The 23,241-nt window shown below is 30.9% G+C and overlaps 1 protein-coding gene across 1 annotated transcript in view; it reads left to right on the top strand.

The window, feature by feature from the left end:
• The first annotated feature begins 3,694 nt into the window (after window positions 1–3,694).
• LOC126741976 (activating signal cointegrator 1 complex subunit 3) overlaps window positions 3,695–23,241 on the top strand; it is a 37,853-nt gene continuing 18,306 nt past the window's right edge. The window contains exons 1-17 of the mRNA XM_050448480.1: window positions 3,695–3,831; window positions 3,897–3,987; window positions 4,044–4,299; window positions 6,513–6,960; window positions 7,014–7,176; window positions 7,231–7,352; window positions 7,411–7,594; window positions 7,647–7,806; window positions 7,854–8,046; window positions 12,394–12,628; window positions 12,684–12,801; window positions 12,858–13,044; window positions 13,103–13,227; window positions 15,495–16,091; window positions 20,523–20,696; window positions 20,753–20,922; window positions 20,982–21,155. Coding sequence (XP_050304437.1) covers window positions 3,822–3,831; window positions 3,897–3,987; window positions 4,044–4,299; window positions 6,513–6,960; window positions 7,014–7,176; window positions 7,231–7,352; window positions 7,411–7,594; window positions 7,647–7,806; window positions 7,854–8,046; window positions 12,394–12,628; window positions 12,684–12,801; window positions 12,858–13,044; window positions 13,103–13,227; window positions 15,495–16,091; window positions 20,523–20,696; window positions 20,753–20,922; window positions 20,982–21,155 — 3,407 coding nt within the window. The 5' untranslated portion in view covers window positions 3,695–3,821. The remainder of the gene's footprint in view (window positions 3,832–3,896; window positions 3,988–4,043; window positions 4,300–6,512; window positions 6,961–7,013; window positions 7,177–7,230; window positions 7,353–7,410; window positions 7,595–7,646; window positions 7,807–7,853; window positions 8,047–12,393; window positions 12,629–12,683; window positions 12,802–12,857; window positions 13,045–13,102; window positions 13,228–15,494; window positions 16,092–20,522; window positions 20,697–20,752; window positions 20,923–20,981; window positions 21,156–23,241) is intronic.

Here is a 23,241-nt window from a genome sequence, read left to right as displayed (position 1 = left end):
TTTCGTGTTGTACACATCTCCTGTCATCCGTCATGTGCAATACGCAGTGCTGGACTATGTTTATCGATGTTTTTAATGTTCGATGTTTTTGTCATCGATGTTCACCTTTCGATGGCCGCTGTTGATAAAAAACCAGAATATTGATTGAGAATTAAACTTCTAAACTTACCTAGTAAAAAAATAAAGTATCTCGATTGTAAAATACAAACAGAGCAAGAAAAATAAATATTAATTTCTCCTTAGGCTCCTTAACTTAACTCTTAACTATGACACTAAAGGCGTGTATACATTGAAAGGGACGCCAGATTTACGCGATTAGTACCGGGCTTCAGGAGTCGCGCGCCCGTCGGGTTGCGATTCATTTTCTGTCAAACTATTGTTAGTATTATTAATATTTTCTTGTCATGTGGACTAATAATAATAATAATAATAATATAATAATAATAATAATAATATTCTTTATTTAGCACTTGGCTAATACATTCAATTTGCTAAATTTAGTAGTATAAAAAATAAGTAAAACCTATAGTAATACATAAACTGTACATCACATAACGCTATTTCTAAATAAATGTTTTTTAACATTCTTATTAAATAACCTTAAATTACTTGCGTTCTTGATTTCTAATGGAAGAGAGTTAAAAGCTTGCAACCCTTCCAAAAACAATGATTTTTGCAATAAAGTTGATCTAACTCTTGATATATGATAATCATTTCTTGACCTTATATTATATTGTTGAAAGTTGGATCTTTTCTCTAAAAAATGTTGCAGATATGATGGCATAAATCCATGCTCTATTTTATAAATTAAAATTAAATTTGCCTTAAGAATATTTTGCTTCACAGGAAGCCATTTTAATATTTGAAGCATCTGATTGATAGGTGTATATTTATTACCGTTAAGAATAATTCGCATTACTTTATTTTGTTGAAGTTGTAACTGATTTATATATTCCTGAGAGCATGATATAAGTAACGAGGAACAGTAATTAAAGTGCGGCAAAATAATTGTATTGTATACTAACATTTTAGTCCATTGAGACAAGCAATTAGAAATTCTCCTAAAAAACCCAACTTTCTTGGCAATCTTTTTAGAAATATAATTTACATGACAATGAAAATTTAATTGTTGATCTAAGAGTACTCCTAAATATTTTATTTCACTGACAAATTGAATTTTTGACTTATTAATTTCAATATTTAAACCTTGATCTAAAAATTTTTTACAATTTGCTTTGGTACCTATTAGCATACACTTTGTTTTTGATTCGTTTAGTTTTAATTTATTTTTACAAAGCCATTGATACAAAATAATCAATTCTGAATTTAAAATATTTGTAGCTTCCTTGTAATTTTTACCTGACGCACAAATTACTGTATCATCTGCAAATAAATTTACGAAAGAGTTTTGTAAAACAGTATAGATATCGTTTATATATATAACGAACAACAGCGGTCCAAGAACACTACCCTGTGGTACACCTACGATACTTTCTATTTTATTTGAAAACTTTTGTCCTATAGATACTCTATTATACCTCTTATCCAGGTAATTTTTAATCCAGTCCAAAGCTCTATTACATACACCATAATATAACAGTTTTTTAAGAAGAATATTACGGTCTAATGTCTCAAAAGCACGTTGAAGATCCACAAATACACTAATAACTAATTTGTCTTCGTTAATGTCTTTTCGCCATGTCCCACACACATACTGAAGAGCAGATTCACAAGAGTGATTATTCCTAAACCCTGACTGTCCAATATATAACAGTTTATGTTGTTCAAAGTATTGTCTCAACTGCTGGCATACAATTGTCTCTATAATTTTATCAATGACAGGCAATAAATTTATTGGTCGAAAATCTGCAGGAATCTTTGGAGTGGTTACCTTTGGTATTGGAATTTATTTAGTTACATTACACTAGTTTTTAAATCACTTGGAATTATGCTAGTTGATAGGCATGAATTAACTAAATGCAATAAAGGGTATCCAATGACACTAAATAAATCTTTTACCAATTTCACACTAAGCACATTATCACTAGTTTTTTTATTTTTTAATCCAAAAACTGTCTTTTTCAATTGTGACAGATTGACATTTTTAAAATGTGAAATTTGTATATTCGGAGAATTAGTTGTATTACAAGTCCATTCTATTGTTTCAATACTTGCAGCAATATCTTGTAAGCTATCTGAATAAAATTGATTAAAGTTTTCCTCTATACTACCTGTATATGTCCCAAAATCAACATCCATATAATCAACAGATTGTTTGTTATTTCCCAGTAAACCTTTTAAGGTCCTCCACATATTGCGACTATCACCTTTACATTGATCAATTTTATTATCATAATATTTGGTTTTTTCAGTACGCATTACCGAGGTTACTTTGTTTCTGAGTTTTTGATAGCTTTTCCAGTCACAATCGGTTTTTGTAAAGCAAAATCTTCTATAAGCCAAGTTTCTTTCCCGTTGAACCTCTTGAACCGAAGTAACTTGGCTTAAGGAAAGAGAAGTAACTTGCCTTAAGGAAATTATACAGGGGATACCCAAATTTACGGGATACTAAAAATAGGGATTAACGATTAGCGATTAACGGATTCGAGCAGAATTAAGGGAATGAGAGCACTTCGAAAATTCGAAAAAACATAATTTTTTTACTTCGTTTTTGAGCTCAAAAATGGGCTTTAGGTATGAAACATACGCAAGACAGGATTAATTAAACCCTTCTCGCTTCCCAGCACCTGAGAAGCATTTCACAGAGGAGGTGTACGTCGGTCGGATCTAGTCAAAAGCCAAAGTTAAAGGACTATAGTTTGATTTTGTTTTTATTTAGATATTCACATGTTAGTTTCACGACTTTCATCTTAGAATTAGAAAACAGTGATTTAATTGAGAGGCGTTTCTAAATTTATTTTAATTAACTCGTCCTACAGATTGGGTTTGTTTTTATTGTTACAAGAAAATGCTTCAATGAATTATAAGCCCCACACTCATAATTAGGTGAATCCCTAACCCCTGTTCTATGTATATGTGCCTGATATAGACAGTATCTACTTCTGATTCTTACTTCTGATTCTCTTTATGTATTTCATGTCATCAAACTACGGTTTTTTTGTTCCTTTCCCCTCATTAATTTATATTTCTTTCCTTTGTTCTTCAATGTCCTTTCTTATGCTTTTGTCCACTGTTCACAGTGTCGTCTCTTTAATAATGGTTCAAACTCTCTGCTATCCAACTCTATAGGGTATGTATATTTAATGTTTGTATCCAACATAATTTGTATATATTTCCAATTTCCATATTTGCTATCAAGCTGCATTTTGTTATTACAGTTATATGGTCCAGATATTAGTCTTTGTATTGCGCTAAAGGAGTTGCTACATATTATGGCTGTTTCATTATTGTTTTCCAATAGTATGTGAACAGCCTTGCTGTAAAGTTTTCTATCAATTCCTCGCAATGTATACTAAAACTTGCTCTACCAGTGAAATTATAGTCTTATATGCCGGGTATCCACTTAATTAAGCCTTTTGAGCTTTTTTATTCTCACTCCGTTCTTCGAAATCGTGAAAATCCAGCCTAATCGGCAAATACGTACGGTTGCTACATTTATTCGCCCCGCTGTTGCCACATTGCTCATATATTTTTTTTGCCCACGTCCTCTTGTCGCCTGTCAAAATCAGCTGATTGGGATATCAATCAGCTGAGTATAAATTTTAAATATTTTCTTAAATTATTTTATTTTATTGTAAGTTAGATTCTTTTAATTAAGTTTGGAGAACGTAAAAAGACCGCTGAGAGCTAAAACCCCCGTCATGGTGGCTGGTAATTTATATTAAATATTGCACCATTGTTATTTTGATTCAAAAAAAAACTTTTAAACCTTGCAGATTTTGTTGTAGACAACTCCAGCTTCTTTAAGGACTTTCATGGCCTGCAACCAGTAAATGAGAGCGAATTTAAAGAATATTCCGCGGCAGAGTAAGTAGTCCCCAACCAAATTTTATTATATTATATTGTGCAACATTGTCTTTTAGATGTGAATATGATAGGTTAGAAAACCACTTTAAATACAGTCAAGACTCGGAAACAGGACAGGGGCTGGTATACTTACAGTGCCTACACGATGAAGTTAGGAAACAAGTTCGGGTCCAGCACAACAGTGAGACCCCAATAGATGATTTTGTTTATGAAAATGTCCTTAAGATTTTAAAAGACTATGCTCGTCACAGGCACTTTAATAAGCAGTATTTTTCTAAAGTGCCTGCAAGAACTTTGAAGAAAATTGAAGGGGTAATTTTTTTTTTATTGAGTATGTGTATGTATTAGATGCCTGTGATAATAGTTCTATTATCCCTAAAATATTTCAACCTATATTAAGTCTTCTTTAGGGCACTATAAGAATTATAAAATATGTCATATATCTAAACTATCTAAATAGCTTCTAAAATTGCTCAATTAAAGATGTAAGTATACAGTTCAGAATAATAAAAAATAAAACAATTTTAATAAATATGCATGTCATATAATGATAATCATAAAACATGACTGGAAATATTTAAATGTGCATTTTGGGATAAATAATACATTCATAATCAATAATCATTTTTTATTGACTGTGTTTTGTAAATAGGTACAATTGTAGTAAGTCATAGAAGGAAAAGTTTAGAAATACAAATTACACGATATACATAAAACATCTACACACATTAACACATAACAAGAATTATAGAACATACAAATGCCTGTAACTATGCATTTTTGCAAATGTATTTATTATAACCCTGTAGTATTTAGTTGGGACAGAAATTCCTCACTATATTCCATTTTTTGTTAGTGACTGCTTAATAACTTGCCTAGTCATGGCAAATTTTTTATAGATTTTTAGCTTTTTAAAATTTGCTGATCTAGTGCTATAGTTGTTAATATTTCAGTTCATATTAAAAGTATTCTTGTTTTTATATATATTTACTAGCTGATAGAGTATGTAGAAAGCTGGTAGGGTTAATATTTAAAGTTTGATAAAGTAAGGCTTACAGTGGTCCCTGTAGCCAATATTAGAGATAACTCTAATATTGGCTACTTTTTTCCATAAATGAAAAATGTCAATTGAACAGGTAGAGTTTCCCTATAAGGGAACACAAGGAAATAGAGAGTAATATGAATCCATTAAGGACTTGTCACCAATAATATATTTTAGTTTACAAATTGGGTACACCACTAAAGTAAGTTTTTCTTTTAGTGTATCAATGTCAGATGTCTGGCAAAGGTTACTGTCCAGTATGATGACAAATATATAGCTTAACACTTTTAGATTTAAATTTGGAGTTAGGTTTACTTGAAAAAATAATATTTTGCATTTTTCACAGTTTAATTTAAGACATTTTTATAAAAGGTAAAAACACAAAATCTACAGCATCACAGAAACATTTAATAAAATGACAAAGGTTACATGTACTTGACTAGAGCATCATCAGACCTATAATAATTAAGATGATGTAACCCGAAGAAAGGAAAATTTACCATAACATACACAAAACACCTAACATATAAATAAACAAACTTAAAAACAATAAAGTGGCACTATCTATGTACAAAGAACTTAACTAAACAATCAAATCACTTTATACATTCCAGAAATCTAACAGTCATTTGAGAGTCTAAAATTATTTAAGGTTATTGAAAACTAGGTGGCCATCAAATTCAAACCTTTCATTAACACAGGACAGATCTGGACTTTTAGAAGTTTTACTAATTTCCATTGTCTCCAGCAAGTCTAGTTTTTTAAAACTGATGATGGATGAATTTTTCAAGTTAAATTTAAGACGGTTTTGAATAAACCATTTTTTATGCGTTGCCCATTGGCAGCTAACATTTTTTATTAAAATATTGTCTTTGTTTTGCACGAAATCAAATGCTTTACACTTATTAGGTGCTAGAAATTTGAACAAATTTAACCTGAAAGACTGTATTACCAAGACTTACACACTATTTTCATGGGAAAACATAAGATTTGACCAATTGAAGGGAAATGCCTCTTATGTCGTATCGATTAAGTTTTTCTATAAGAACTATAGGAGACACAGTTGAATGCCCTAGAGAGATCACATAGCATTAAGTTTCATTACATGCTCACCCCCTTTAAGGCCCTCAACTATGTCCTCCACAATCATAGTTACTGCTTGGATTGTATAAAACGGCCTTAACAAAAAACAAACTGTGACATATCCAGTAAATTATTTTTCTCAAAAAATAGCATATTCTTTTTTTTTATTTGGGTTTCAAAGATTTTACTTAAGATAATAAGGGTACTATAGATATATGCCTAAAGCCGTCCCCTTTTTGAAAATAGGAACCGCCCTGGACAACTTCAAAAAAATTTGAAAACTTAGCCTCGTCTACACACATATTAAATAAATGTGTAAAGGGGGTGTATAATTTTGTGAGCAATATTTTTAAGGATGATACTATTCGTATCGTGTCGTAAAATTCTCCCTTTTTTGTAGGTTGTAGATAACATAGTAAATAAACTTCCCAACAACTTTTTTGAAAAACACAAACGGTCATACCAAACAAGTAAAACTTTGGATCTCCCAAAGACGGTAAAGGAGCTTAATCCAATTTTTTACATTCCCCTTAAGGAAGACTTGCCTAGCTTCGAGAACAATAAAAACAATAGTTTTTCACTTTTATACACTGGAGAGTCACAGGCGAAATCATCTAGGAGTGATGAAACTTATCCCTTAGAAACAATGTATGAAATTTATAGGGCCTCTATTCCAAATTACAGTTACAATGAGTTTAAGTCTATAGTGGAAGCAGAATTAATCTCTAGCAAAAGTGACGATGAGGTAGTCGCTTACTTGCTGGATACTTTTGGTTGTACCGTTTTTGACTTTATTAGTGAAATTGTTAGGAATAGGCATAAAAAGATTGATTATGGTTGTGCCGAAGGTAAATCTAATATGAATAAGCGTTGATTTATGATTTATCATGGATTATTTTAGTTGCTTCGGTGAAAGGAAGCTCAAAACTGGTCAAAAAAACTTCTGATGCAGTTATTGCTGGCACTGTAACTGTTCAGTCAGAAAAGGAGAGTAATTTGCTAAAAAAGCTTAGAAAAATTGAGAAAAAAGATAAGGGTAAATTAAGCCATGTTGAAATTGATCAGTAAGCATTACATATGCATCGAATTTCTTATTAGTAAAAATTTCTGATTTTTAGGACGGAAGTAGAGTATGAAGTAGCTAAAAATACTCCTTTATTTAAAAAACAAGCTGTACCCAAATTCGACCCTGAAGAGTATCCTCATGTTCATGATCAAATGAGAAATCACATGATTACTAGTACGTTTTTCTTCAATTTCTGCTTAATTCATATAATTAGTGTTTTTTTTTTAAATAGCCAAGTATGATGGTGTTTCTATTATGCAACCTGATAATGCCATTAAAAAATTTGGAAATGATTATGCTGAATTTACCATACCTGGTGGAAAGAAGGGTGATGTTAAAGATATGAAATTAGTTAAAGTCAGCTCTTTAGATACAATTGGAAAACTTGTTTTTAAAGATATAGAACAATTTAACAGGTAGGTAATACATTTGAAAATTCAAAACTGTTTTACAAATTGTCATTCGCAGGATTCAATCCGAAGTATTTCCTGTAGCCTACAACACTAATGAAAACATGCTAGTTTGCGCCCCTACGGGGGCAGGAAAAACTAATATCGCCCTTTTATCTATAGTTCATCAAATCAGATGCCATTTGGACGGTAGTTTAATAAGAAAAAACGATTTTAAAGTAAGCGTTGCTTCAAATTTAACATGTCAGTAATTTATGTTTTTCAGATTATTTATGTGTGCCCCATGAAGGCCCTCGCAACAGAAATGGTAGCAAACTTTGGCAAGAAATTAGCCCCAATAGGTATTTCCGTAAAAGAGTGTACTGGTGACATGCAGCTTACTAAAAAAGAAATTGCCGAGACTCAGATGTTGGTTACTACACCTGAAAAGTGGGATGTTATTACTAGAAAAGGAGCAGGTAATTATTTATGTAAATTTCTTTTAAAAGAGTGAAATTTAACGTTTATTTAAAGGAAGTGAAATTTGGAGTGTTCTAAAAAAATACTTAATAAAGCTTATTTTGAAGAACTTTTATACCTTAGAAATTTTGTAAATTTTGTATTATGTAATTGTCTTTTATATTTATCTACACTCTATTAATTAAATAAGTTTATACTCAAGCAGTGATCAAAGGATGAATCCAATAATATATCTCTGGGTTTTTATAAATAAAGACGTTTTCTTTCTTTTTTTCTTAAATTTTTTGAATGGTTATATTATATTATATTATGGATACTTGATGAACAAGGAAAGAAATTGTTTTAGCATAAGGAGTGACGAGTATAACACAACTTTCCCTATGAAAAAGGGTTCTAACATTTGCTCATTCCAGATGATATATTATTTCGTTGGGTTAATGCAGAAGTATTCTATGTCACATTAAGTAATTTTTACAGGAGAAGATTTGCCAGAGTTTAATTTTGAAAACCCTTGTATTTTTGTGTTTTTTGGTGCTAAATATTCTCCTAATAATAGTATACCTTAATATGTATAAAAAAAAATTAAAAAAATGGTACAAAGCATACTTTTGTATTCAAAATGGTATCATATGTCCATTTTAAGTGACTTACGATACGATTTTGAAACAAGTATAGTGTATGTCTAAAATTGATAGGAAGTAAAGTAAAATAAACAAATTAAAACAAAAATACAAAAACTCATACTTGAACAAGATTATGTGCGAATTCTAGGGGTTCGTGTTTATAATTTTAATTTTCTAGCATTTTTCTTTTTCGTTATTAGTATTCCTATCCCATATAAAGCCTTTTGGTGAACTTATTGAGTCCGGTACATATATGGGAATAATTTTTTCTAAATAACTGTTCCGAATGTTACGTTTGTTTATTAAATAATTATATAAATTATAGGTATTTATTACGGTTTTATCTAGAGCAACAGTCGGAATAAAAGAAAAATTCATTTATTTCTTTTTTAACTTGCTCATCTATAAATTCCCTCATGCCACATGTAACAACTACATTATTCTGAAGCCTAATTAAAAATACTAAAAACAATATTCTTCTTACTATGGTATATAATTTGAATCCTGTAAACCTTCGAGGAATTACGTTAATCATGTTCATTTTATAATGTCTATCCATCGTTGATTTTTGGTATAGCAACGTCTACGTAGACGTACCAATAATTGCCAATCGACCTTCCTTCAACGTTGATTTAACTGTCTTTTGCTGCTTGGGTTTAAGTTGTTCATCTACTTGTTGCATCTACTCAGAAACATATTTCTTTTACAGTATCTAAAGTATTAAACATACTGCCGAATGAAATAAAAAATGTGAAAAATTATCACAATATAAAATAGATCTTTGGTTAATTAATAACCAAATGGGATACATACTTACATACAAACTTTGGTCCATTGTGCTCCAGGACTGTACTATAAGTTGTTAATTAATTTGTACTTTTTGGAAAATGAATACTTCTTCTTATATAGATATGGCGTTTTGTGTATATTAAGTTGGTCAAATGCTGAAAAAAATTATTTGATTCTTTTCAAATGCCGCCGTTTCGGGGCCTAAATAAGCGTGGATAAACTATATGACCTTAATGACCGTTTTAAACCTGAAAAAAGTAGTTAACAAATTATAGTTCACTCAAAGATATACCGTTGATCTTTTGACCGCAATAAAACCCTAATTATCTGTTGTAACCAAGTGATTTAAGTAAGCTTTTTTTTTGTGGACTATTCTTTATTTAATTAGCAAGTTTCATTTAGAATCACGTTCAAGCCGACCCTATTCCCTTTATCAGTTCTTAAAAACGTTGGTTCTTGCACAATGGGGCTTAATGGTCTAATATGAGAATATGAGAATTCGTTGATTTTCAAATCTGCTACAAAAACATCCCCGCAACAAAGATAAATACATCTTTTTTTCAATGTACTAAAAAGAGACGAAAGTAATAGCAAGACCATACAACCTCTTTCTATATTTCTATTCTGAAGGTTGCTGACGGCAACCCGAACTCTACCCTTGAGTTGAGATTGAGAGTAGAGTTTAGACTTTTTTTCTATAATAGAAAGAAATTTTCTTTCTATCGAGTTAGAGAGTTCGCTCGCTGAAGATGAATTAAATATAATCCGAAACGTGGGCAAGAAACAATCAGTTTTCTTGAACATTTGACTTTGAATTTTTCGACGGATGTATTGAAAAAAGTTCAAGATCTTTGGATCTTGAGAGTGTTTTTATTCATATATTGTCTCATAAGAGTGCGGTGGAGTAATTTCTAAAAAAAAGATTCTACTTGGTCACATTATGGGCAATGGAATCATCTTGACTAGAAATCTTCGGAATAACATCAACCGTTATGGTGTAATTTTGGATTGAAATCGATGCACTGTAGGTTTCTTTATTGGTTCTGAGGTTAGGCAGTGTACAATTCTCATCAAAACAATATATTTCATTGTGCAGCATGAACGAGTTTTGATCATTAAAGAAAATGGCAAATCAATGTAAAGAAAATACAGTCAAGTCCGCCTATAACGAACCCTTTTATAGCGAACTTTCGGTTAAAACGAACATTTTTGTCAAAAAAGTCCAATGTATTTAATTTCCGCATATAGCGGACCTGTTTTTACCGATCTAGAATCTTTTTTCCTTTTATAACGAACTTATTAATAATACATTCTTTAAATTGTAATTACAGAAAAATCGTCCTAAGAAAATACTAAATGCAATAGACACAAACAAACATTTCTCTATTAAGACCTTTTAGATGCAACAAGTGTTGTTCCTATGGGGGATTTTCAAGAAAGGAGTTTGAATATAAGTCACATGATAACATACCACTGAATCAATGCTTGAAAAAGCATTAGCTAGAAGGATTGGAACCTGATTCAGATGTGGACATGAAAAATTTGATGGAAGATTATGTTAAGGAGAAATTTCCAAATTTTACCGAATATGCGGACATCGATGGTTGCTAGAGAAATTTTAACAGATGATGAAATCGTGAAGTGTATAAGTTGAAATATGGTTCTAAGAGGAGGAAGAACTTAATGAAGATGACTTAATGTTAAAAATAATATTGTAAATTCAAATTCAAAATGATTTGTTTGTCAAAATTTACAGTTTTATAGGTCAATAAAAATTACAAGGAAAAAAAATTACATTGACAAATAGGACTATCCTCTCGATTATAAAACCGTTTTCTCTAGTAAGCACAAGCAAAGAAGGGATGAAAAAGCCCTTTGCAATTTACAGAAACAATTTTACAAAAATAACGTTTTTATATAGGAATGCAAAGTAAGATATACAATTAATTAGCATAAGATTTTAAAACAGGCAGTGGCAGTGCGACAACGGACGTGCGCAAGGAAAGAGGATAGACGAGAAGAGGATGAGAGGAGAGACGAAAAAAAAGACTCCAAAAAATAACCCCAAGATGCAAATGACAGTAAAAATATCAGAAATCCGTAATTTTTACGGATAGAGTTACGCTAAGTACCCGAGCATATCTGGTCTTCTTTTTATAATGTTGAAAGCTACATAAACAACATTTATTTTTGTAACAGGACTCTTAACAATAAATTACTGATAACATGATGTCAATTTATCAAAGTTCAATTTCTCTTTAAATACATATGTATAAACATAAAAAAAATTATCGATCTACATTTTGTATGCACATTTAGAATCCTGACATATTAGTTTTTGCAGTATGTATTTTTACATACATATATATTTTTTTTTATTTAAAAAAATACATTATTATTTATCAATTGGCTTTACTTTTATTTACTTTGTATATTAGTACTCAACATATATGCGTACAATTTATGTTTGACTGGTTATAACGGACTTAAAAACGAACGAATTTGAAAGATTTTTTACGGTTCGTTATATCGGACCATTACTGTATCTTAATTTTGTTTTATTTTATACGACTAACAGAACACGAAGTAAAAGTCCCCTAGCCTTATAGGGAACCAATAGTTTGCGACATTTTTTGGTACAGTAGTATCGTATGTCCAAATTAATTAGACATTTAGATTCGATTCCAGCTAAAAATGTTAAATTTTTACTTACGTATGCATTAGGAGCACCAAAAGCTTCTGTTTAATTAATACCCGTAAAAATTGTATATGTGCCGGCTTTACATAGTTGCACATACACAATAAACGTTTATATAACGATGGGTTTAACAGAGCAGTCCTAATAATATATATGATATAGCTGTCAAAACCTCTTGGACTTCTGCATTAACCCAGCGATTTATTCCCGCTACTATTTTATCTTTATCTGTGTAGTCGATACAGAAGTGGTGGGACTGGTAAAACTCCTTATCATTGATGAAGTGCACCTTCTAAACGGATCGAGAGGACCAGTAATCGAAGCTTTGGTAGCGAGGACTTTAAGACAAGTGGTCAGCAGCCAAAGCATGATTAGAATAGTGGCTCTATCTGCCACACTGCCTGGATACTTTGACGTCGCTCAGTTTTTAAAAGTTAATCCCAAAAAAGGGTTGTTCTTCTTCGACAATAGGTATATTGAAACTAAAATGAAAACATTTGGAATGAAATCGGTTGTTTCTTATTAGGTTTCGGTCAGTTCCATTGACTACCAGCTTTATCGGGGTGAAAAAACGTAACGAGAATGAAACGATGGATATGGTTTGCTATGAAAAAGTTGTGAATTTTATTAGGGATGGACATCAAGTACGTTTATTGCATACTAACATAGCGATTGTTAGTAAAATAAAAAGTAATTTTAGGCAATGGTGTTTGTAACAGCAAGAAACGCTACAGCCACAGTAGCCAAACGTCTAATCGAAATAGCCCAAGAAAAAGGAACTTTGAGACTGTTCGAACCGGATAAGGGCGTAAAAATTAACAGATCGGGGTATAAAAATAGCGATCTGGGTTATTTGGTGCCTCAGGGTTTTGGTATTCATCATGCAGGTATAGGTCTTAAATGTTCCTAAAAAATCATTGTAATTCGATGTATTTTATAATGTAGGGATGGTAAGGAGTGATAGATTAGAGATCGAGCATCTGTTTAGAACTGGTGAACTAAAAGTGATCGTCTGCACCACCACTTTGGCTTGGGGAGTAAACTTGCCTGCGCATGCTGTAATTATAAGGGTGAGTCCAAGATGTTATTTTGTTGATGTTTGTTTAATTTTTTTTTGTTAATACCCTACTTAAGAGAGTATGTACAAAAAGCTCAAAATTCTTTAGAAAATAGACTTATGTTAGTTAAAAATTTAATAGATCAATTCTAAATTTTCGGTAATGCCTTCCAAGCAGACAGCTATATAAGTATATAATTGGCATTCTTGGAATCCTGATAGGATTTTTCATTTGTACGTATATTTATTTTTCCTAAACGTTCTCTACTATCCGGGAAGCGAGTTTGAAGCATGCGTGCACATTTTTCATTTTTATTAGACTGAAGCTAATGCTGATTACAGATTGAGTTGAACGATATAAATTTGTCAGACTGAATAATTTTTTTGGCTGTAAAATATTTGATTCTCTTTCTTAGTATTTTAGTTTGTTTCAAAAGTAGATATTAAATAACTTGCTGTTATCAAATGGTCTTTTCAGATTGCATATTCAACGTTTCGTTCCAACATCGACTTTTTATGTAAAAAAAGTAGATGTAAAGAATCCTTTTAACTTGCAAGAAAAATATGACAATGTAGTGACAAATATAACATTGGTGAGTTCTTAATAAATGGAATTAGATGTGAGAGTGTCCAGAGTGTACTTTAGTATCGAGCTGTATAAACAAATAAACTTGATGATGGTTTCTCGAAAACGAAACATCAGATGTAACTATCAATACCATCATAAAGTGCCAATTCAACCTAAGTTGGACCTACAACAGGTACTCAGATCCCTATGCTTAGTATCCTCAGTTTTTTAGACACATTTAAAGATATGATGATCTTGTGAATTTTTCTTGTAACTTATAAATTAGACCAATGCCTTAATATGATTAGTTAGTAGATAATTTTAGTTTATTGGACTTAATCATGTCTAGTAAGGCACTAGCGCCTTAAAATTTATACCTTTTAAAGATCATAATGGTGTTATTGGGGAATGCGTTTGAGAGGCATGCTCTTGCATTAAATTGGAATCTCATTTACTAGAACACTATTGTAATTGAGAAATTAAATATCTTTAATAGTTACATCATGTTTTTAATTAATAAATATACTTCCCTATGAATATGATTCGAAAAAGACCATTTACACGTGAGTTACTAACTAACATTAAACTACTTATGAAACTTAGTGACAAGGCCTATTGGAAGTTTTTACAACATGAAAACGATGACAAATTACAACATTTCAGATAACTTTGTAATACCAAACATGCAAGCATACCCGTGAAAAAATCGCGTACTTTAAGATCTATTAAATCCGCTAAACATTTAGGAAAAATGCTCGTAAATTAAATTTAACTAAAGTTACTTACTAATAATAAATGAGATATTTTTCTAAATTTTCAAGATGCTTACATATGTTTATTACATGTTAATATGAGCATTATTGAGCTTTAATATAAATTTTCAAATGCCTACATTTTTTCCATTGTGTAAACAGGATCGTATATGATAGCGATAAAAAATGGCACAAGTATTACAATTTTCATAGCAATTCGCCTTGCTCTCGAAATAAGGTTTTTTCACGTTTTACTCGAAAACCTTAAAGTTATGTGAGAAAAGTATAGATAGAAAAACTATAGATTTTTTTATAACCTATAATTTTTTTAAGAAACTTTTTTTTCTCACGCAATTATTTTCTGCAAAAAAAAAACCATTTTCATTAAATCTACCCTTAACCCCCCACCCACCCAACACAATTTACCAGGAAGAAATTCTTTTTTAAAAAATCATTGTTTTCCAAAATAATACGTATGAATAACAGCTGGTTTCGTCGTTAATGTCTAATCTAATAACACAATTTGTTTATTTAAATTTTTTATAATTATACATATGTATATTAATAAATATTTAATACAAAAACAGTGCTATTAGATTGGATATTATGGATGAAAAACGGTGATTTTTCAAAAAAAATTCTTACTGGGAAAATGTTTGGGGCGGGTGGGGGGGTAAGGGTTGTGTTAATGAAAAACAATGTTTTTGCAGAAAATATATATACAATAAGTAATTTAATAACACTATTTATTTAAATTTGATATAATTTTATATATAAATATTTGGTATAAAAACAGCGTTATTAAATTGCATAATATGGACAAAAAATTGTGATTTTTCAGAAAAATTTCATTAATTATTTGAGGTGTAGTAATCAGTTTAATAAATATACCTTGACCATAATTGTACGGTTGATAAGTATACCAAAACCAAATAAAATTAAATTCTTAATCTTTCTTAGGGTACTCTTCACTATGATGCGACAAAATCCACGTTTGTCGACATGGACATGCTGGACGTTCAACAAATTTTCGGTAGAGCAGGTAGACCCCAATACGACACATCCGGCCATGGCATAATTATCACCACCATGGCCAACATGTCAAAGTATATGGGTCTGATGCTGTCCCAAGTACCTATAGAAAGCCAATTTTTAAATTGCGTTCCCGATAACCTTAACGCTGAAATTGTACTGGGAACAGTGTCTAACTTAAGGGAAGCGATGGAGTGGCTCACAAATACCTTTTTGTACTGTAGAATCAAGAAAAATCCGTTGGTATACGGTTTGACTTTTAAAGAGGTTTTCGACCCGTACCAGTTCAACCAGTTTTTGCAAAACCAGCTTGATAGCGCTTCCGGTATTTTAGAAAAGGCGCAGATGATAAGGTTCGATAATACCCTGGGGGAGTTGAGACCCACCAATTTTGGCAGAATAGCGAGTTTTTACTATATTTCTTATAAAACGATGGAGTTGTTTTACGAGAAATTTGATAGATATATTTCTGAGGCCAACTTGTTGAGATTGCTCAGCGAAGCGTCAGAGTTTCAACAGATACAGGTAATTATTAAAAGGGATTACGTTTTTAATTTAAAGAATTTCTGGGGCCTTGAGGAAGCCTCTATAATTGGCGAAACGTCGGAAAATCAACCATTTTGACTGTAAAATTATTGCATCGTTTAAAGAAAATATTAGGCTTTAAAAATGTCGTTATACTTATACTTATAATTGATGCGAATGAACTGAATAATAAATTTTATTATTTCCATAGTATAAGTAAAATATCAAAATAAAAAGAGATATAGGTCTGTTTAATTGAAACATTTGACTTTGACTTCATAAATAGGTTTTCATTTCTTAAAACACTTAATTTTTTCTATTGAAGATGCTGTTTTGCTAACCACCTTCAGAATACTATTAAAATGAATTTATGGCTACTAACCAATTTTTTCAAATACTACAGCTTATGATTTAGAGCGTGATTTATCGCATCTCCATTCGTGACTCTTCTGATAAGTATTGGGAAAAACGCTAGGACACGTCAATTTTGATTTCTAGGGAGATTGTACAACGTTTAATGATAAACATAAGACATTGCGTTACCCTTTCGATTTTTAAATAGAAACCCCCGATTATTTTTATTTTCAGAATCTCCATGATGCTTTTAGTAACCATTGTATAATAACTTCAAGGGACTATATCCAAAAAATTGTAATCAATAAGAATTTACTTTTCAAATTAAATTCCCCGGAGTATTAAAAAAAAACAAAAAACAAAGCAGAGTTAGCAGTTAAAGTGAAACTAAAAATTAATTTGCTATTAAGAGTTCAAATCGAGGTGGTAATAAGGGTTGAAAGTGATGTACATTTACCTCTTTACAATAATAAAGATTTTGTTCGAATCTATTCCTTACATTTGCAAGTATGGCTGGAGTTATTTATGTACGTTCGGCTGTAATTCGCTCCCAAAGATCTTAAACAAACTCAAGGAAAGTAATTTAAAGGACTTCTGGAGATCTCGGCTAAAATCCTAAAACTGTCGTATTCAAGAATATTTTAGTTGTAGTATTCCTCAAGTATATCTTATACTTGACGGTAATAATATCATATACTTGTAAATTCTAAAAAAAAAGCTTGCTTGGATTGAGAATAATATTAAGAAATCGCTTGTATTTGTTACAAGTTAAAATATTAAACTAAGCCCAAATTATTTTTATGGGTATTTTAAGAAGAAGGTGCATCTTTTTAATTATATTTATACTTATGGATTTAAAATAAATTACTTATTACAAGCAATGAAATTACTTTTTATATTTATTTCTTATTTTTATTGAAAACGCAACATATATTTAAGGTCAATAAAGGTCATATTTGCTGCAATATGCATCTACATTTAAAAGATTAATATTAATAATATAAGTATTTTCTAAAACCTAAAAAATAATGCTCTTAAATTGAATATCCCAAATATTTGACGTAAAGGTAAGAAGTATTACAATTTTATTATTTTAAAATGCAAAATGGTCAATAAAATACATAAATACTTTATAATAAATTTATTTACCTGACAAAAAACTAAATTATTATATATTAAATTAGGTTTTTTTAAGTAAGGAAAATTTATAAAGTAGATGAATAACTCTTGAAAACAAACACTATAACAAACAAATACTTAAATAAAAAATACGGTCTAAGAAATGAGTTTTTATTGGTAATTTTATGTGAAATTAAAGAGGCAATTTGAACATGGTAAATTAGGTTCTTCAAAATGAGACTAGTTTCAAATTATTAGTTTGATGTATTTTAATAGGAAAATTACAGGGAATGAGGTTAAGGTTTAAAAGTTTGTCAATTTTATCTCAGATGAACGAAAATGTAAATTGAAGTTGACATATGAGCTGACAGTTGCTAGGATCTTGACCTCTGCTTTTAATATTTTGCATAAGTAGATTTTATTCCAGAATTCCATAAAATGCAATGTCTTAGTTATTTCAAACAACAACAAAATTACTTTCAGCCATAGGATCATCCATGACAATAGGTTATTGTTAAGGTCGAACTACTGGAAAGACTACTGTCACTAATAGCGGTATCATCCTTATCAACGATTACCTACAACTGATAGTTCTATAAAACAAAGATAACATTATATAATATAATTATAGGAAATACTCACTCAAAGTTGTTTGACCAAAAGAACAACTATCCAGAATCTTGAATTTTTACGAATTAACATAGTGCTTTTTTAGGTGTAACCGATTTCTTACTCTAATATAGTCAGTGGTCCAAATAATCTATTTTCTTCGAGCAATTTGCGCTGGCTGTAGCTCTGAGGGGGTGCATTTTAGGAACCCCAATTTATAGGAAAAAAAGTATTATTTTGACTTCAATAATACGCTCTTAAAATATTTGCACCGAATTTTGGTATAATAATACCAAATAATATATATTAATATCTAATATAATATAATAATATAATAATATCCTGTCTATGATTTTAGTAAATCGTGGCTCCTAAATTATATTTTCTAACATGTTCAAGTACGTCTCGTCCATCGAGTTTCCAGGAATAATTATAGTATTATATTATAAACAAATTATTATTATCATTATTATTAATACATCCAGGAATGTAGGTTGTGAAGAGAATGTAGATAGTAGAGGATCACGTTAATATCTACTCTTATGTCTATTTACAGCACCATGTTAAAAGCATCGTATAGCGTTACATTGGGTGGGACATTAGTCGCAATACTCCACTCTATCAAAATGTCTTCATGAAGTTCATGGAGAAGTTTTATCTTGTGTAAATCTTGAATTTTATACGGTGTTATCAACTATACATATACTACGTCCCAAAGCTACTATTTCTCTGGCTTCATTTCTAAGAGGACAATTCTATCGATAGCGATTACGACGAATATTGAATGAATGAATGAATGTAAGAATGAAGCTTAAAATACAACTACAACTGTACAGTAGAACCTACAATACAAATTAAGTTTAAGCATCGTCAAGCTAATGGGAGAAAAACAACTTAGTTTGTTAATAAGATAGTTATCAAACATATAACACCAGTAATAAGATGCTAAGTAATAAATTGATTACAAAAGATTTTACTTAGTAAAATAGGGATAAAATATTGTAACTACTGATAAATTATGTATTTTTTAACATTTGTTCTTGGATAAAACGCCAATATACTAACACATAAATAAATAGTATAAAATAGGAATAAATACAATTAGTAGTAGGTCCACCAGGCTAGACATTAGTTTGCAGGCCATGTACCCCAGTCAAACCTTAAGAATTCCTGTATGTTATATGAACTTAGTGAAGCAATATTTTTTTTATTGTAAATTTAAATTTATTAGAGGGCAGACTTTTTATTTCATCTGGCAGGCAATTATAAAGTTTGATAGATAATATTTTAAAAATTCTTTGAGGTAAAGTTAGTCTATGTTTTTGCTATTTTTGTTTCTTGTATCATGCATATGAATTGATTGGTAAGTAGACATGTTAGCAATATTGCTTTTTACATATTGGGGTGCTTGTTGTATGTATGTTGCAGGTAAGGTTAATATTTTTAAATTTTTAAAGTGTGGTCGACATGAATCTGAGTGTTTAGAATTTATTATGATTCTTGTAGCTTTTTTTTTGTTGTATAAATATGGAATGCCAGTGTGTAGATTGACCCCATTCCAAGACACCATACATCATTAGACTGTGGAACATGCCCATGGACGCGATTCTACCAATGTCTGTTGTGTATAGCATTATTGTTCTTAGTAAGAAGTTGACACTTGCTAGTTTGTTTGCAGATTAGACACAGATGCAGTTAGTTTAAATTTTATTATTATTTAATTTTTTTGTCTGGATGTGACAATCGGGCAGAAGCTCTTGCACTGCTCCTATGCCGTCATTACAGTTTTGTTGTTTCTACCCTTTCTTGAATAGAATAAATCATTGTTCAGTATTTATCACAACTATAGGTAGTTTATTTAATAATTTGAAATCAAATACGAAGTTTTTCGATGAATGTATTAAGTTAAATTAGTTGAATTTCATTAACTCAAATATTTTCCACGATTGAAGATATGTATATATACGCCTTATTAAACAAAAGTTACTAAATACTTCATGGAGAATCTAAAAATGGAAGAAAGGAGAGTTTTCACTTAAAAATCTGTGTGTAATGCAATATCTTATTTTTGGATCACCTTGTATTATACAGCTATAGATGAAAAGACGTCCCCAGAAATCAAAATCGACATTTCCGAGCGTTTTTCTGAAGTTATATCAGGAGAGTCACAAATTTCTCATTCTTCACAAAAAACTCGTGAAAAATTAAATATTCCTAAAGTAAAAACTTCAAAGGGCTAGCACCCTATAGTATATATAACACAGTTTAGTCTAATTTATATATTTTTTCTTAAAGTTTTATGACTTTCTCAAGAAGTGGATCTCCTGACTAAAATCTCAATTATTCCAGGTTAGGATGGACGAAATTCCCGAATTAGACCGCCTAAGAGAGTGCAACGAATACGAAATCAATTTAGATTTCGCGAACGTAACATCAAAAGTAATTTGCTTGATTCAAGCGAACATCAGCAGAGCTCAGATAAGGGTGTCCTCCTTAGGTTCAGACACACAATATATCATGCAGGTTATCAATCAATTCATCAATTTTTCTAACAATTTATTGCATTTAATTCGTTTTAGACAATCGTTAGGTTAGCAAGGGCCTTGTTCGAAATCGCCAAAGACAGAAACTACGCGTTACAAGTCTCCAGGACGCTTAAATTCGCTCAAATGTTGGAGCAACAAATGTGGGACCATATACATCCCCTGATGCAGTTTAAAGAGTTGGTGCCTCATTTGAGCACTCACAGGTACATTCTGGCTGTTTTGCTATTAAATATATTGTTAATAAATGTTAATTTTAACATAGAGCAATGGAGATTCTTAATCTTAGCATTGAGGAGCTCAAGGAGATGTCTGAAAGAGAGCTGGAAAGTTTGTTTAGAGCCCGTCACGTTGCCAATAGGGTCAGGCACTATTGTAATATTTTTCCTACCGTTGAGATCGACGTGGTTGTTAAACCGATTACAGATGGAGTTATAAGGTAAGTCTATACTTCTTTTTATTTTATGTTTAGTTAGAAAATTCGTTTCTTTTAAATAAAGTTTTTAGGTCATTAATTTCATAATAAATTTCTAGGAAAAATTGTGACATTTATCGATTATTTTTCGCCTTTTATCAGATTCTTGCATTTGCAAAATAGCAAAAAAAATGCATTTAGAAAATTAGCTTCACACCATAAATTCCCAGTCATTTTCTCGAACGTCAATCTTCCCAAACGACCACTTTCCCCAATTTATGGTGATCCCAAACAACATTTTTCTTGAATCAAATTAAAAACAGTTTTATTACCATTTAGAAATACAAACAATTACACAAATAATATGCTTTTAAAGATTGAACTCTAATTAACCACTATTTATCATAAATAAATATACTTTTCTGGTAATCGGAGTGTACTGCGATTTTTTTTAAACTAATACCCTAATAGGTAGGATTCAGCACAAGGGCAAGCTAGAACCATAGGAGAGGCAAGACTAAAACTGATATATTTTTAATATTAAAATATTAATAATTTGACTTTAAATAAGCTCAAAACAAGAATCAGCTAAGCAGGTCTATCACAGGTGAACACTCCAAATATCATATAACTGCAGCAAGTTGGGCATTTAAAACTAGGTGAACTTCTTTTATGTGATTAGGCAAGTGCAAATACTTACATATATTACTTAATACGTATATTCAAACGATTTTTCAAAAGTTGACGTTCTATGCATAGGGATTGTTAGTAGGTAAAGGTTTCTAGTATTATATGAAACTTCCCGAATGAAAAATAAATGTGAATCTTAGAATTGCGGGTTGTCCAGTTTTGATAATGTTATACAGTACTTTTCTTTAATGTCCGTCTCTTTATTTTTTTGATCGGATCAATTCAAAATATTGAAACTTGAGGTAATACAATTGATGAATGAATACTATGTTTTAAAGCGAAATTTAAATGACATATGAAAATTTCCAGATGGCTGCTGGGCGACATCCTAGAAAAAAAAATTAAATGGAAAGGGTGGTCTTGTCGCACATCATTTTGAAGCTCCTGACGAGTACTTTATAACCCTAGAATATAAATTCAACATCTTTATCTACTACAAAATGGTGGTACATTTAATAATTACCTCAATACACTTAAATACATTGAGTTCAATTGAGAAGATGCTGGAAATGGTTGCCTTGAACTTCTTGACACAAGAACAGTCGGTCCGAAATTTCACACCGAACATTTTCAAATACACTAACATCGATATTTCTACAAATATTCGTTATTGTCTGTCGTAAATCCAATACTGAAGCAGGTTCAGTTTCGTACGCCTTTTGCTTCAAATAGCCTTATAAAAAAAGTCTAAAGGTGTCAAATCTGGCGAGCGAGCTGGTCATTACATAGGTCCTCGACGGCCAATCCAACGCCCGGGGAAATTGTTATCTAAATAGTTCCGGACTTGTCTAGAGTAGCGTGGTGGAGCTCCATCTTGCTGGAATACAATATCCATATCGAATTCATTAGGATTCGTTTCGACAATTTCGGTGATTAAAGGGTCAATAGTATTTTCCAGCATATCCAAATACAGTTAAATTGTGTTCGGTGAATAGAGGCCCCACAATATGGTTTCCCAATATCCCTGCCCAAACGTTTATTTTTTCTGGATATTGAGTATCAGTTGCCCGGAAGAGGTAAGGATTAGTGTCACCCCAATACCGACAATTTTGTCTATGTGAAAAAATGTACATTCATCACTAAAACAAATATTATGGAGCTAGGGAGGATGCCGTGCAATGGTTTCTTTATGTAATTGTGCTTAACGTAATTTGCAAAGCAAAATAATAGGCGAAGGGTCTGTTTAATTCACAATCTTTATTTCAAAAATTCCGATGCGTTTCGGTTGTTAAACCATTGAAAAATGATGTTATCACAAAATTTCCATAAAAAGATTAAAAACAACGGCATACATATGACATCACAATACATTAATCTAAAAAACAACTCATCACACCGTATATTTACAAACAATTGAATGAATCACAAACAATATAATTTTTTCGTTGACAACGCGTCGGAATTTTTGAAATAAAAATTG

This window comes from Anthonomus grandis, chromosome 11 (genome assembly GCF_022605725.1).
Source record: "Anthonomus grandis grandis chromosome 11, icAntGran1.3, whole genome shotgun sequence".
NCBI classification, from domain to species: domain Eukaryota; kingdom Metazoa; phylum Arthropoda; class Insecta; order Coleoptera; family Curculionidae; genus Anthonomus; species Anthonomus grandis.
This window is presented reverse-complemented; position numbering and strand designations above follow the sequence as displayed.